Source organism: Scyliorhinus canicula, chromosome 1, assembly GCF_902713615.1.
Source record: "Scyliorhinus canicula chromosome 1, sScyCan1.1, whole genome shotgun sequence".
Lineage (NCBI taxonomy): Eukaryota > Metazoa > Chordata > Chondrichthyes > Carcharhiniformes > Scyliorhinidae > Scyliorhinus > Scyliorhinus canicula.
Window position 1 is genome coordinate 268,625,901 of NC_052146.1, and position 15,803 is coordinate 268,641,703.

At 49.2% G+C, this 15,803-nt stretch overlaps 2 protein-coding genes across 2 annotated transcripts in view; one reads left to right on the forward strand and one right to left on the reverse strand.

Moving 5' to 3' along the window:
- Positions 1–15,803, reverse strand: part of LOC119974222 (thyroid adenoma-associated protein homolog) — a 570,459-nt gene that overhangs the window by 490,294 nt on the left and 64,362 nt on the right. Inside the window, 2 exon segments of the mRNA XM_038812984.1 lie at positions 5,329–5,465; positions 7,054–7,189. Coding sequence (XP_038668912.1) covers positions 5,329–5,465; positions 7,054–7,189 — 273 coding nt within the window.
- The window catches only part of plekhh2 (pleckstrin homology domain containing, family H (with MyTH4 domain) member 2), a 390,052-nt gene that overhangs the window by 122,645 nt on the left and 251,604 nt on the right, over positions 1–15,803 (forward strand). The gene's annotated exons all lie outside the window — the stretch shown is intronic.

The window sequence follows — 15,803 nt, forward strand, 5'->3', positions numbered from 1 at the left end:
CGGGGCGAGGGAGCGCGAACGGGGCGAGGAGCGCGAACGGGGCGAGGTGAGCGCGAACTGGGCGAGGGAGCGGGAACGGGGCGATGGTAGCGCGAACGGGGCGACGGGCAGCGCGAACGGGCGAGGGTGAGCGCGAACGGGGCGAGGGAGCGCGAACGGGGCGAGGGAGCGCGAACGGGGCGAGGGAGCGCGAACGGGGCGAAGGGCGCGCGAACGGGGCCCTAGAGGTGCGCTGCGAACGGGGCGAGGCGCGCGCGACGGGGCGAGTGGGCGCTCGCGAACGGGGCGAGGGCGCGCGAACGGGGAGGGCGCGCGAACGGGGAGGGCGCGCGAACGGGGGAGGGCGCGCGAACGGGGGGAGGGCGCGCGAACGGGGGGAGGGCGCGCGAACGGGGGGAGGGAGCGCGAACGGGGGGGAGGGGGCGCGAACGGGGGGAGGGAGCGCGAACGGGGCGAGGGAGCGCGAACGGGGCGAGGGAGCGCGAACGGGGGGAGGGAGCGCGAACGGGGCGAGGGAGCGCGAACGGGGCGAGGGGAGCGCGAACGGGGCGAGGGAGCGCGAACGAGGCGAGGGAGCGCGATCGGGGCGAGGGAATGCGCGAACGGGGCGAGGGAGCGCGACCGGGGCGAGGCCTCAACGTGCGCGAACGGGGCGAGGGAGCGCGAACGGGGCGAGGGAGCGGGAACGGGGCGAGGGAGCGCGAACGGGGCGAGGGAGCGCGAACGGGGCGAGGGAGCGCGAACGGGGCGAGGGAGCGCGAACGGGGCGAGGGAGCGCGAACGGGGCGATGAAGCGCGAACGGGGCGAGTGAGCGCGGACTGGGCAGAGCGCGCGGACTGGGCAGAGCGCGCGAACGGGGCGAGGGAGCGCGAACGGGGCGAGGGAGCGCGAACGGGGCGAGGGAGCGCGAACGGGGCGAGGGAGCGCGAACGGGGCGAGGGAGCGCGAACGGGGCGAGGGGAGCGCGAACGGGGCGAGGGAGCGCGAACGGGGCGAGGGAGCGCGAACGGGGCGAGGGAGTGCGAACTGGGCAGAGAGCGCGAACTGGGCAGAGAGCACGAACTGGGCAGAGAGCGCGAACTGGGCGAGGGAGTGAATGGGGAGAGGGAGTATGAACGAGGCGATAGCGCGAAAGGAGCAAGAGTGAGCGAGCGGGGCGAGAGTGAGCGAGCGGGGCAAGAGAGGGAGCGAACGGGGCCAGAGAAAGTAACGGTAGCGAGAGAGAGTGAGCGAGCAGGAGAGAGAGAGAGAGTGGATTATTAAAACTGAGATTGCAGAGTACCTGGAAGTGCATCATAAAATAGGATTGAGTCAACATGGCTTTGTCAAAGGGTGGTCATGGCCGGGATTCTCCGAACCCGTGACGGGTCGGAGAATCGGCAGGGGTGCGCGGAAATCCCACCACTCCGGTCTGACGACGGGCCGCCGATTCTCTGGCGACCGGAGAATTGGCGCGAATCGCTGCGCGGTCCCGCGGGCCGAACTCCTGCCGAGTCCAGCTGGTGTGATTTAAACCTGGTACCATCCAGCGGGAGCTCGGACCCGCGGCAGCAGTGGACAAGCTGGTGGTGGGGCCTGGGGATCTGACTCCGGGGGAAGCCTCCACGGGGTCCAGGCCCGCAATCAAGGTCTTCCAATAGGTGGGCGGCCACAATCTGGAGGGGGCCTACCTCCTTCCGTGCGGGCCCACTGCTCAGTCCCTGACATGTTGCTCCACGCCGGCGCAGAGACGGCCGTGACACGCATGCGCTGGACCGCACCGGCCGTGCACGGCTGCCCTTCATTGCCAGAGCAGGGCGCAGCACTCCTGCGGCGTGCTAAAAACCGGAGAATTGCTGGGCCAGGAGGCCCGTTGAGGCTGGCGTACACCACTCCGGTGTTTACGCCGGCATCAACACTTGGCCGGGATTTCGGAGAATCCCGGCCCATGTCTAACAAATCTGTTCGAATTCTTAAGAGGATGTAACAAGGAAGTTACATAAAGGAAAACCATTCGACATGATCTATTTAGATTTCTGGAAGGCCTTTAAAAAGGTGCCTGAAAGAAGGCTGTTAAATAGGAGCCCGTTAAATAAGAGCCCATAGTGTTACAGTTAAGATACTGGTATGGACAGAGGATTGGCTGACTGGCAGAAGACAGAGATTAGGGAAAAAGTGATCCTTTTCAGGAAGACAGCCGGTGACTAGTGGTACGTCTCAGGGGTTATTGTTGGGACCACAACTTTTCACAATATACATTAATGATCTGGAAAAAGGAACTGAAGGCACTATTGCTCAGTTTGCAGATAATACAAAGAAATGCAGAGGAACAGGTAGTATTGATGAAACAGGGGGGCTGCAGAAGGACTTGGACAAGCTAGGAGAGTGGGCAAAATGTGGCAGGTGGAATTCAATGTGGAAAAGTGTGAGGTTATGCATTTTGGCAGGAAGAATGGAGGCATAAACTATTTTCTAAATGGGAAACAGCTTAGGAAATCAGAAGCACAAAGAAACTTAGGAGTTCTCGTTCAAGATTCTCTTAATGTTAACATGCAGGTTCAGTCGACAATTAGGAAGGCAGTTAGCATTCATGTCGAGAGGGCTAGAATAGAAGAGCAGAGATATACTTCTCAGGCCGTATAAGGCTCTGGTCAGACCCCATTTAGAGTATTGTGAGCAGTTTTGGGCCCCATATCTAAGGAAGTTCTAGCCTTGGAAAGGGTTCAGAGGATGTTCACAAGATTGAACGCTGGAATGAAGAGCTTGTCATATGACGCGCGATTGAGGACTCTGGGTCTGTATTCGTTGGGAATTTAGAAGGATGACGGAGGATCTTATTGAAACTTGCAGGATACTGAGAGGTCTAGATAGAGTGGGAGCGGGAGGCGGAAGAGAGCGGGAGAGCGGAAGAGAGCGCGATAGCTGGAGAGAGCGCGAGAGCGGGAGAGAGCGGGCGAGAGCGGGCGAGAGCGGGAGCGAGCCGGAGAGAGCGGGAGAGCAGGAGAGAGTGGGAGAGGCGCGAGAGCAGGACGGAGCACGAGAGGCGCGAGAGCAGGACAGAGCGCGAGAGCAGGACAGAGCGCGAGAGCAGGACAGAGCGCGAGAGCAGGACAGAGCGCGAGAGCAGGACAGAGCGCTGAGAGCAGGACAGAGCGCGAGAGCAGGACAGAGCGCGAGAGCAGGACAGAGCGCGAGAGCAGGACAGAGCGCGAGAGCAGGACAGAGCGCGGAGAGCAGGACAGAGCGCGAGAGCAGGACAGAGCGCGAGAGCAGGACAGAGCGCTGAGAGCAGGACAGAGCGCGAGAGCAGGACAGAGCGCGAGAGCAGGACAGAGCGCGAGAGCAGGACAGAGCGCGAGAGCAGGACAGAGCGCGAGAGCAGGACAGAGCGCGAGAGCAGGACAGAGCGCGAGAGCAGGACAGAGCGCGAGAGCAGGACAGAGCGCGAGAGCAGGACAGAGCGCGAGAGCAGGACAGAGCGCGAGAGCAGGACAGAGCGCGAGAGCAGGACAGAGCGCGAGAGCAGGACAGAGCGCGAGAGCAGGACAGAGCGCGAGAGCAGGACAGAGCGCGAGAGCAGGACAGAGCGCGAGAGCAGGACAGAGCGCGAGAGCAGGACAGAGCGCGAGAGCAGGACAGAGCGCGAGAGCAGGACAGAGCGCGAGAGCAGGACAGAGCGCGAGAGCAGGAGAGAGCGCGAGAGCAGGACAGAGCGCGAGAGCAGGACAGAGCGCGAGAGCGGACAGAGCGCGAGAGCAGGACAGAGCGCGAGAGCAGGACAGAGCGCGAGAGCAGGACAGAGCGCGAGAGCAGGACAGAGCGCGAGAGCAGGACAGAGCGCGAGAGCAGGACAGAGCGCGAGAGCAGGACAGAGCGCGAGAGCAGGACAGAGCGCGAGAGCGGGAGAAAGCGCGAGAGCGGGAGAAAGCGCGAGAGCGGGAGAGAGCGCGAGAGCGCGAGAGAGCGCGAGAGCAGGACAGAGCGCGAGAGGCGCGAGAGCAGGACAGAGCGCGAGAGCAGGACAGAGTGCGAGAGGCGCGAGAGCAGGACAGAGCGGGAGAGGCGCAAGAGCAGGACAGAGCTGGAGAGGCGCTAGAGCAGGACAGAGCGGGAGAGGCGCGAGAGCGGGGGAGGGCGCGAGAGCGGGAGAGAGCGCAAGAGCGGGAGAGAGCACAAGAGCGGGAGAGAGCGCAAGAGCGGGAGAGAGCGCAAGAGCGGGAGAGAGCGCAAGAGCGGGAGAGAGCGCAAGAGCGGGAGAGAGCGCAAGAGCTGGAGCTGGAGAGAGAGCGCGAGCTGGAGAGAGAGCGCGAGCTGGAGAGAGAGCGCGAGCTGGAGAGAGAAATCGCGAGAGAGCGCAAGTTGAATAGACAGCATGGGAGCCGCGAGCTGGAGAGAGAGCATGGCCTGGAGACAGCGTGAGCTGGAGAGAGAGTGCAAACTCAAGAGAGCGCGCGAACAGGAGAGAGAGCGCGTTCTGTGGAGATAGCACGGGAGAGCGAGAGTGTGAGCTGCAGAGAGAACGTGGGAGTACGAACTGGAGGGAATGCGAGCTGGACAGAGAGCACGAGCTGGAGAGAGAGCGTGAGCTGGAGAGAGAGTGCGTGAGCGCGAGCTGGAGCAAGAGGCTATTGCAAAAGGTAAGTTGGAGAGGGCGCGCGTGATGGAGAGAGATGGCAAGATGTAGAGAGCACACGAGGTGGAGAGAAATTGCGTGAGATGGAGAGAGAACGCGCGAGATGGAGAGGAAGAGCGTGAGATGGAGTGAGAGAGCGCGGGATGGACGGAATGAACACGAGTGGAGGGAAAGCACGTGAGATGAAGGGAGAGAGAGCGCGAGTGGAGGGTGAGAGAGCGCGTGAGCCGGAGAGGGAGCGCATGAGCAGGAGAGAGAGCGTATGAGCCTGAGAGAGAGAGTGAGCTGGAAAGAGAAAGTACGTGGGAGAGGAAGGGTAGGGGAGAGAGAGCGAGTAAGAGAGAATAGCCGAGAGTGAGTTGGAATGAGAAAGCAGGAGAAAGAGTGGGAGAGAGGGGGAGTGTGGGAGGGAAAGAGAGCGAGGGAGAATCTGAATGAGAGAGAGAGAGAGAGAGAGAGAGAGAGAGAATGTGTGAGTGAGTGTGAGTCATTGAGCGAGAGAGATTAAAGTCCTCTTGTTAGGTGGTCTCAAATGGTGTTGATGGGAAAATGTGAAGAAGCAATTTTACAAATTTACAGAACCCGACACACAATTACTCAATGGAGGGTGGAAAAAAAACATGGTTCTGGTCTCGACTCAAACTTCAACCCTGGTGACATCATTCGTGTTACGTTCTGCTCTGATATCTTGCGTACTTTGAATGCAAGGCCTTACCGAGGTCTGTATCCATTGGAATTAGTCCTTCTGGTGAGGAACTTTGACAAATAGGAGATACAACTGCAGATAGATGGAAGGCCATTAAAATCAGCCCTGCTACAGTCTCCCTCCACTCTGCTATATTTGTTACTGACCTAAAAAAGACATTAAAACCAGTGTTAATATGAACAGTAACATCGGCTGTGTAAACAATCTGGCTATCATTAAATCATATTAAACATGGAAGTTTATTTTAGCGATCAGTCATCCAATGATCAGCTCTCTTTTATCCAAGTGTTGTTTGACATATTGGTAAATTGAAATACAGGTTGAGCATTCCTTATCCGAAATTCTGAAAATCAAAAAATTCCAAAATACCCACTTTTTCAATTGCCGACCTGATGTCATGGGTGGGAAATCCACAAGGCTCCCAGGCAAAACGTAGTTCCCAATGCGTGTCACACATGCCCAGTTCCCAACATTCTGCGCATACATAGTTCCCAACGTGGTGCAACACATGCATAGCTCCCAAAGTTCCACGCATGCGCAGTTCCCAACGCATGCTGCACATGCGCAGTATATTCCGAACTCCTAAAAATTCTGAAATTCAATACACCTTCGGCCCAAGCATTTCGGATAAGGGATTTTCAACCTGTATTACATTCTGGTCTTTGCAACATATATATTAACTTCAATTATAAATCAAAGCATGCATTCTATGAATGGTAGGCATTTCTATACATTACTGGTGGCTCTTGTGTGGCATTTTCCATTGCAAATTGTGGTTTTATACAACAGAAGCAATGTACCATGTAAAACAGAATATAGTTGTAAAGGTGGAGCTGTCCCTTTAAAATCCAAAAAGACCAACTGCTGGGAAAAGGCATATCCTGATAATTGCTCAGAAGTTCCTAGTTTTAGGGAAACAAGAAATTGACAAACAAGAATGCGTCTAATTATGAAGTGTGACAAAACCAAGGTGATGTATTTTTTTCAGCATAAGAGTAGATGTCTTAGGGTGTTGAGTAGTTGTTTTAGGCTGTTTTAAACCATGCAACATAGATTATATTTTGCAAACAATTTATTCATTCACATTGGAGCAGGTCGGTGGCACAGTGGTTAGCATTGCTGCTTCGCAGCGTAAGGGTTTTGTGTTCAATTCCGACCTCGGGTGACTGTCTACGTGGAGTTTTCACTTTCTCCCAGTGACTGCGTGGGTTTCCTCCGGCTGCTCCGGTTTCCTCTCTCAGTCCAATGATGTGCCGGGTTGGTGGATTGACCATGCTAATTTACCCCTTTGTCTCCAACGGTTAAGTGCGTTTACTGGGTTAGGGCGGGTGGGGTGCTTCTTGGAGGATCGGTGCAGACCCGATGGGCCGAATGGCCTCCTTCTGCACTGCAGGGATTGTATGATTCTATTCCATTCCATGATTTATTATCTGAAGGTACAATTTTATAAATGAGAGAAGAGAAGACCAATGGAATGATTTGTTAAAGTGAATGCTGACTACAATGAGAGGGGACAGTTAAATGTGCTGGATTTGGAGCCAAAGTTGCATGCTAAATGTTTCAAAATTATAAATGCATTGACAGCACCACCTACGGGCCTAACTGGCACTTGAGGTAAATGCTGACATTTCTAAAGGGAATTTACCCAAGGTCAAGGCCAAATGTAGGTATTTTCTATATATCTGGCCATGGAATGTTGTGACCCAGTTGGTGTTAATAAATAAGATTACATACTTTAGAGACAGTTGTTGCAGAGCTCCAATGATGCAATGAACTCTTCCATATAAGGGGTTGCTAGCTGCCATGTGCACCAGTGATCTTTCAGCCTGTCTGATCTCATCTAACAGACAGTTCAGCAGGAATTTAATAACTAAAAAGTTAGGAAGAAAAGTAAATACAGATTAAATGAAAATAAACAGAGTCAATAATGATTCTCTATATTTATCTACAAGATCCTTTTTGTACAGCATACAAGTCACTGACTGTTCCTCTCCATTATGGCAACAGGCTTTTAAGACATTTATTACGGTCTGAGAATATATTTAGTTATCATAGATAAAATGGATTAGGATTTATAGTAATCTCTTTTCACAAAATTAACCTCACATTTCTGAAATAGTTTTCACACTGCACCTTTAACTGTAGCAAAATTCTGCAAATATTTTTTTCAAAGTTATTAACAAGAAGCTAACTGCTGCCAAAAATGTGCAGTCACATTCCACAGTAATACATGCGAAATGGAGAAATTTCATCTCGATAACAGCTTCTGATTTAGAATTTACAATATTTCACAAAATCTACAGAGAATCCATTTTCCCAAAAGATTAAAATAACTATTTAGTAAATGCATACTGTCGGGTTCTGTTTTCCATCACTCTATTTATAGTGCTTGCCTCCATGAAAAGGAAACTTCAATTTTGTTTCTGTGCTATAACTGAACTACAAAAATCGGAGCTAATAAGCCACAGTGCAACAGTCTGGCCAAGATGACGTACACAGGATGTACGCTGGATGGGCTAATTTCCATGTCCATCACCAAGAGTGGCTCAATAGCACAGTAATGACCAAACTAGCTGATTTCTGAAGGACACAGTTACTGGCCTGGCAACTGTTGAGGAAACCAACAGAAGGGGCTACAGTACTTGACTACTATCTTGTAAATAGCATGTTAACTGTATTCAGGTTAAGAATATATGAGTGGAGAGTATTGATCAAGTACCTTGAGCACATAGAAAGAGAGACTTCTTGCAACATGCCCATAGAGAGACACTTCTGGGGTACTGCCTGATACTTAAGAGAGAAGCAGATATTTGTAATGTTGCTTTTTGTAAATAAATTTAATATTAAGTAAAAGATTGGCATCTAGTTTCCTGGCTGGCATCTGGCTGTCAGATGATAGGGGAGACTGGTTGCCTAAAGGTGAAGATAGAAAAGTAAGATTTGACAGAAGATTCTAATCAATGTTACTTTTGTGAAAAATGGCTGAAAACAAGTGTAAATTATTCGGGTATGATTACCTCCCAATGCTCTCTCGGGCCAGTGGAAAAATAAAGTGGTTAAATGCAAACAGGTTACATCCTTACGAAAGAGAAAACAAGCTATGGCCTTGTTGCTTCCTAACAAAAGTAAACTAAGAAGCAAATTGTCTTGTGAGCTAGATGTCCATCTGCTGGATAATGATGAAGGTATTAGGAGCAGAAGTAGACAATTCAGCCTGTCGAAAATGCTCTGCCACTCAATCAGATCATGGCTGATCTCTGCCTGGTCTCAAATCCACTCCCTGCCTGTTCCCCATTACTCATTTCTGGATCAGAAATATATCTATCTCCTTCTTGAAACCATTTAATGGTTCAGACTCTTCTGTTAAATCTTCTATTAAATGTCATAGATAAAATCTACAACAACGATGATCTATTGGATGTCTATGAGGCTTGCTTAAACTTTGATAGATTTTGAAAGATGATCATTCTATTGGGGAAAAGGTTACAGGAACTTAATTTCTTTATACAGTGCTCACATTTAAATTGCTGGGTTGTGCTTCTGGTCTTAATGGCTGTTCAATTCTGAGAAAAAATACCCTTTGGGATCCAATGTCAGCTACTTCAAAACAAACTCCTGGGAAAATGTTCTTTTCCAGCAGTCCTAATGGCACAGGCTCGAAAATGCCACAGAATCCCGACAGTGCAGGAAGAGGCCATTCAGTCCATCAAATGTGCACCGACCCTCTGATAGAGCACTCTACCTAGGGCCACTCCCACACCCTATCCTCGTAACCTCACCTAACCTGTACAGTTTTGGACACTAAGGGGCAATTTAGCATAGCCAACCCACCTAATCTACATATCTTTGCACTGTGGGAGGAAACTAGAGCACCTAGAGGAAACTTACGCAGATACAGGGAGAGTGTGCCAATTACACAAAGTCAGCCAAGGCAGGAATCGAATTAGGGTCCTGAGCACTGCTAGTCAGCAGTGTTAACCACTGTGACACCTGTGGCTTTTCAGGACCGGGATGCAGGTATTAATACAAAAGGAGAATTTCAGTCAGAAGGGATAATGATGAAGGCACTTTTAGTGGATCTTGATATGACAGCAGACAAGAAGATTGAAGTAACAGTAAAAGACCAATGAACCTGGAAATGCCTGAAATGTTTTAGGTGCTTTGAATGTGACTCAAAATATCATTATATAATGAACTAACCAAAGCTGAACAGCAGAGTTTTGGAAGCAATACATGACACAGAGTTCAGAAGTTGATGATGATGCAACCAGGGGCTGGTTTAGCTCACTCAGCTAAATCACTGGCTTTTAAAGCAGATCAAGCAGGCCAGCAGCACGGTTCGATTCCCGTACCAGCCTCCTGGACAGGCGCCGGAATGTGGCGACTAGGGGCTTTTCACAGTAACTTCATTGAAGCCTACTCATTACAATAAGCGATTTTCATTTAATTTCATGATAATGATCAGCCTGGTGTATTGTCCTAGTCACAAGAAGCGTTAGTCTGGAATTTGGAGCATTTTGTTGCGGATTCATTTAAATGTACCATGTTAAATAAGGATTGTCAGAGTGCGTGGAATAGATTGGTTACAATGTTATTTAGAACTCAGCAGTAAGGATCCAAGTAAGATAAGGGAGTATGCAAGGCCATTTGTTTGAGGATGACAACATATTGAGGTCATTAAAAACACTGATGATTTCTTGCAAAATATCTGGAGTAAGCCACTTCATTAGTATTGGTGTAGACTCAAGAACAAGCATTCCATGAAAAAGTCACAAATGGAACTGTAATTAGAAAATGATAAAGCAGTTATTTTGGGGAATTATGCAATTCGCAAATTACTCTATCAGGGTATTATTGCATACCCTTAACAAAACCTGATAGAATGGGGTGAAAGAATGAAAAACAAAAAAACACAGTGCAAGTTCTCACAGTGGATCTGGGAGTGACTGCTGTCCTACACAATCATATACTTGTGATCACGAGAGGGACAGATTCTGTAGTAGTAATCCAGAAAGACATAAAAGTGCAAGTAGAAGCCATAGTTTGACCAGATTATGCAATAGAAGAAGAATAATTTGGGGCAGTGAGGTAATTAAAGAGGTAAGTGGTGAATTTAAATCTTCCTGTTTTTCAGTTAAAAGTTCAGTGTCGAGCTTAAGTGTCTGATTGGCTGAAGCTGCCCCCACCCAAATTGCTGAGAAGCAGTTGTCTGTCAGTCACCTGAAGCCTGCTTGGTGGCACAAGGGTGTACATTGCATTCTTCTGTTTGAAGCTTAAGTAGTGCGAGTCACCTTGGTTTTGCTGAGTTCTCTATAAGAGACAGGCATCAAGCGCACACTCAGTAAGCTGCGCACGTGAAGGAGACACATCCTGAATGAGACACAGCCAGAGTGGGAATTGGAACTTGGCAAATTGGGGCAGTGTGGTATTTCGACGCGGAGTGGGAGGAGGTGCTGTTTCCCTTTTTGTTCTGTTGTTTTTATTTGGCTTTGTAACTGGTAATCTGCAGGGAGAGATCCAGAGTGCATTCCGGGAAGCAGGAGAAAACCAGAGAGCACCCTGGGAAGGTAGATAACATAAAATCTTACCCCCAGGTTCCAGCGGCCTTCATTTTCGGGAGAGAGAGTGAGAGAGCCGGGGAGCAGCTTGGGAACAAGTATGTGATAGTTATTCTGCTATTCTGGATGATGCGACTGGGGGGGGGGGGGGGGGACTGAACAGTGACATCACAGGAAAGCAGTGACCTGATTGGCTGGTAGGGAATCTGCACTAAATTTAAAAATTAAACATAATTAATTAATTACTTAATCATAAGTTAGAGGGTATCTAAGCCAGAGACCAGAGAGTACTGTATTTAGCATTTACATTTATAGTAGAAATCTAGTGCGAGGAAACATATAGATAACAGTAACTTTTTTTTAAAATGTATTTATTTTTTATTTTAATTTATTAATTAGTTAACGCAATGTCAATTAGAGGGGTGCAGTGCTTTAACTGTCAGATGTGGCAGGTCCAGAAGGCTTCCAGCGTCCCGGAGGGCTACATTTGCAGAAAGTGCACCAAACTGGGGCTCCTCACAGACCGCATAGTTCGGTTGGAGCAGCAGTTGGATGCACTTAGGAGCATGCAGGTGGCAGAAAGTGTCATAGATAGCAGTTATATAGATGTGGTCACACCCAAGGTGCAGGCAGAGAGATGGATGACCACGAGCGAGATGGGTGACCACCAGAAGGGGCAGGCCGTCAGTGCAAGGAATCCTCTGTGATTGTCGCCCTCTCGAGCAGGTATACCGCTTCGCATACTGTGGGGGGGAATAGCCTAACAGGGGAAAACAGCAGCAGCGAGAGCAGTGGCACCACGGCTGGCTCTGATGTTTAGCAGGGAGGGTCAAAGCGCAGAAGAGCAATAGTCATAGGGGGCTCTATAGTCAGGGGCACAGATAGGCACTTATGTGGACGTGAAAGAGACTCCAGGATAGTATGTTGCTTCCCTGGTGCCAGGGTCCAGGGTGCCTCAGAACGAGTAGCAAGCATCCTGAAGGGGGAGGGCAAACAGGCAGAGGTCGTCGTACATATTGGTACTAACGACATAAGCAAGAAGTTAGATGAGGTCCTGCAGCAGGAGTTCAGGAAGCTAGGCAGAAAGTTAAAAGACAGGACCTCAAGGGTTGTAATCCCGGGAGTACTCCCTGTGCCACGGACCAGTGAGGCTAGAAATAGGAATATAGAGCAGCTAAACACGTGGCTAAACAGCTGCTGCAGGAGGGAGGGTTTCAGTTATCTGAACGACTGGGAGCTGTTCCGGAGCAGGCATGACCTGTATAAGAAGGACGGGTTGCATTTAAACTGGAGAGGCATGAATATCCTGGCCGCGAGGTTTGCTAGTGTCATACGGGAGGGTTTACACTAGTATGGGAGGGGGTGAGCAATAGGTCAGAAGATGAAAAGAATGAGGGAGAACTAGGAAATAAGGCCAGTATGGCTCTGAGGAAGAGCAGACAGGGAGATGTTGCTGAAAACAGCGGGACTGGTGGCCTGAAGTTCATAAGTTTTAATGCCAGAAGTATAACAGGTAAGGCAGATGAACTTAGAGCTTGGATTAATACTTGGAACTATGATGTTGTTGCCATTGCAGAGACCTGGTTGAGGGAAGGACAGGATTGGCAGCTAACCGTTCCAGGATTTAGATGTTTCAGGCGTGATAGAGGGGGATGTAAAAGGGGTGGAGGAGTTGCATCACTGGTAAGGGAGAATATCACAGCTGTTCTGCGGGAGGACACCTCAGAGGACAGTGAGGTTGTATGGGTAGAGATCAGGAATAAGAAGCGTGCGGTCACAATGTTGGGGGTTTACTACAGACCTCCCAACAGCCAGCGGGAAATAGAGGAACGGATAGGTAGACAGATTTTGGAAAGGAGTAAAATCAACAGGGTTATTGTGATGGGAGACTTTAACTTCGTCAATATTGACTAGGACTCACTTAGTGCTAGGGGCTTGGACGAAGCAGAGTTTGTAAGGAGCATCCAGGAGGGCTTTTTAAAACAATATACAGATAGTCCAACTAGGGAAGGGGCTGTACTGGACCTGGTATTGGGGAATGAGCCCGGCCAGGTGGTAGAATTTTCAGTAGGCGAGCATTTCGGGAACAATGACCACAATTCAGTAAGTTTTGGCTGGTGGACAAGAGTAAGAGTGGTCCTAGGGTGAATGTGTTAAATTGGGGGAAGGCTAATTATAACAATATTAGGTGGGAACTGAAGAACCTAGATTGGGGCGGATGTTTGAGGGTAAATGTGGAAGGCTTTCAAATGTCAGTTGAAAGGAAGGCAGGACCGGCATGTTCCTGTGAGGAAGGATAAATATGGCAAATTTCAGGAACCTTGGATCACGAAAGATATTGTAGGCCTCGTCAAAAAGCAAAAGGAGGCATTTGGCAAGGCTAGAAGGCTGGGAATAGACAAAGCCTGTGTGGAATATAAGGAAAGTAGGAAGGAACTTAAACAAGGAGTCAGGAAGGCTAAAAGGGGTCACGAAAAGTCACTGACAAATAGGGTTAAGAAAAAATCCCACGGCTTTTTACACATACATAAAAAGCAAGAGGGTAGCCAGGGAAAGGGTTAGCCGACTGAAAGACAGGGGAGGGAATCTATGTGTGGAACCAGAGGAAATGGGCAAGGTACTAAATTAATACTTTGCATCAGTATTCACCAAAGAGAAAGAATTGGTGGATGTTAAGTCTGGAGAAGGGTGTGTAGATAGCCTGGGTCACATTGAGATCCAAAAAGACGAGGTGTTGGGCGTCGTGAAAAATATTACGGTGGATAAGTCCCCAGGGCCTGATGGGATCTATTCCAGAATACGGAAGGAGGCAAGAGAGGAAATTGCTGAGGCCTTCACGGAAATAATTGGATCCTCACTGTCTTTAGGTGATTTCCAGGAGGACGACAGAATAGCCAATGTTGTTGTTTTGTTTAAGAAGGGTAGCAAGGATAATCCAGGGAATTACAGCCCGGTGAGCCTTACGTCCATGGTAGGGAAATTACTGGAGAAAATTCTTTGAGACAGGATCTACTCCCATTTGGAAGCAAGTGGACGTATTAGCGAGAGGCAGCACAGTTTTGTGAAGGGGAGGTCGTGTCTCACTAACTTGAGAGTTTTTCGAGGAGGTCACAAAGATGATTGATGCAGGTAGGGCAGTGGATGTTGTCTATATGGACTTCAGTAAGGCCTTTGACAAGGTCACTCATGGCAGACTGGTACAAAAGGTGAAGTCACGGGATCAGAGGTGAGCTGGCAAGATGGATACAGATCTAGCTACGTCATAGAAGGCAGAAAGTAGCAATGGAAGGTTGCTTTTCTGATTGTAGGGCTGTGACTAGTGGTGTTCCGCAAGGTTCAGTGCTGGGACCTTTGTTGTTCGTAGTATATATAAATTATTTGGAGGAAAATGTAACTGGTCTGATTAGTAAATTTGTGGACGACACAAAGGTTGGTGGAATTGTGGATAGCGATGAGAACTGTCAGAGGATACAGCAGGATTTAGATCGTTTGGAGACTTGGGCGGAGAGATGGCAGATGGAGTTTAATCCAGACAAATGTGAGGTAATGAATTTTGGAAGGTCTAATACAGGTAGGGAATATACAGTGAATGGTAGAACCCTCAAGAGTATTAACAGTCAGACAGATCTCGGTGTACAGGTCCACAGATCACTGAAAGGGACAACACAGGTGGAGAAGGTAGTCAAGAAAGCATACGGCATGCTTGCCTTAGTTGGGCGGGGTATTGAGTATAAAAATTGGCAAGTCATGTTGCAGCTGTATAGAACCTTAAGTTCGGCCACACTTGGAGTACAGTGTTCAATTCTGGTCGCCTCACTACCAGAAGGATGTGGAGGCTTAGAGAGGTGCAGAAGAGATTTACCAGGATGTTGCCTGGTATGGAGGGCATTAGCTATGAGGAGAGGTTGAATAAACTTGGTTTGTTCTCACTGGAACGAAGGAGGTTGAGGGGCAACCTGATAGAGGTCTACAAATTTATGAGGGGCAGAGACAGATTGCATAGTCAGAGACTTTTTTCCCAGGGTAGTGGGGTCAATTACTCGAGGGCATAGGTTTCAGGTGTGAGGGGCAATGCTAAGAGAAGATGTACGAGGCAAGTTTTTTTACACAGAGGGTAGCGGGTGCCTGGAACTGACTGCTGGAGGAGGTGGTAGAAGCAGGTACGATAGTGACGTTTAAGGGGCATCTTGACAAATACATGAATAGGATGGGAATAGAGGGATACGGACCCCAGAAGTGTATAAGATTTTAGTTTGGACGGGCAGCATGGTCGGCGCAGGCTTGGAGGGCCGAAGGGCCTGTTCATGTGCTGTACTTTTCTTTCTTCTTTGTTCTAACTAAGAACAATCTAGAAACACTACCACATGTAGAAAGCCTTTATGATTGCAAAGATTTGGTGGGTACCAACAAATTAGAAGTTAAGAGAGGAAAAGCAAAAAGAGTTGGATTGTCAGAAGGAATATCATGTTTTACTCTGATGTGCCAGATCGCGGACAGCCAGCCTTATCACATTTATGGAGAAATCCTCCCAGATGGAACTTAAGCGAGTCTAGTGGCTCTGGGTTCCAAAGAGCAACTTGGAGATCAAATTATTAGAATGAACCCCCCATCCCCACAGCAGGACAACTAATCCTGAAAACTTTCTTTGCACTATTAGCCACATATTCATGGGAATCTACGTCGATTGATATAAAAGCCACATTTCTTCAGGAATAAGTGCTTATGAAACTGCCTGACGAGGCAAGCGATGTACAGGGAAACTGAAAATTAACCAAATGAATTTATGAACCGAATGCTGTTTGAGGGTATGGTATTTCTCAGTTAAGTCCGTCTTGTCAAAAGTAGACTGTGCTCAATTGAAACAAATGCAGTAATGTTCTACCAAAAAGAGAAACCACAAAGGGAAACTCTCAGGCATCTTCACGA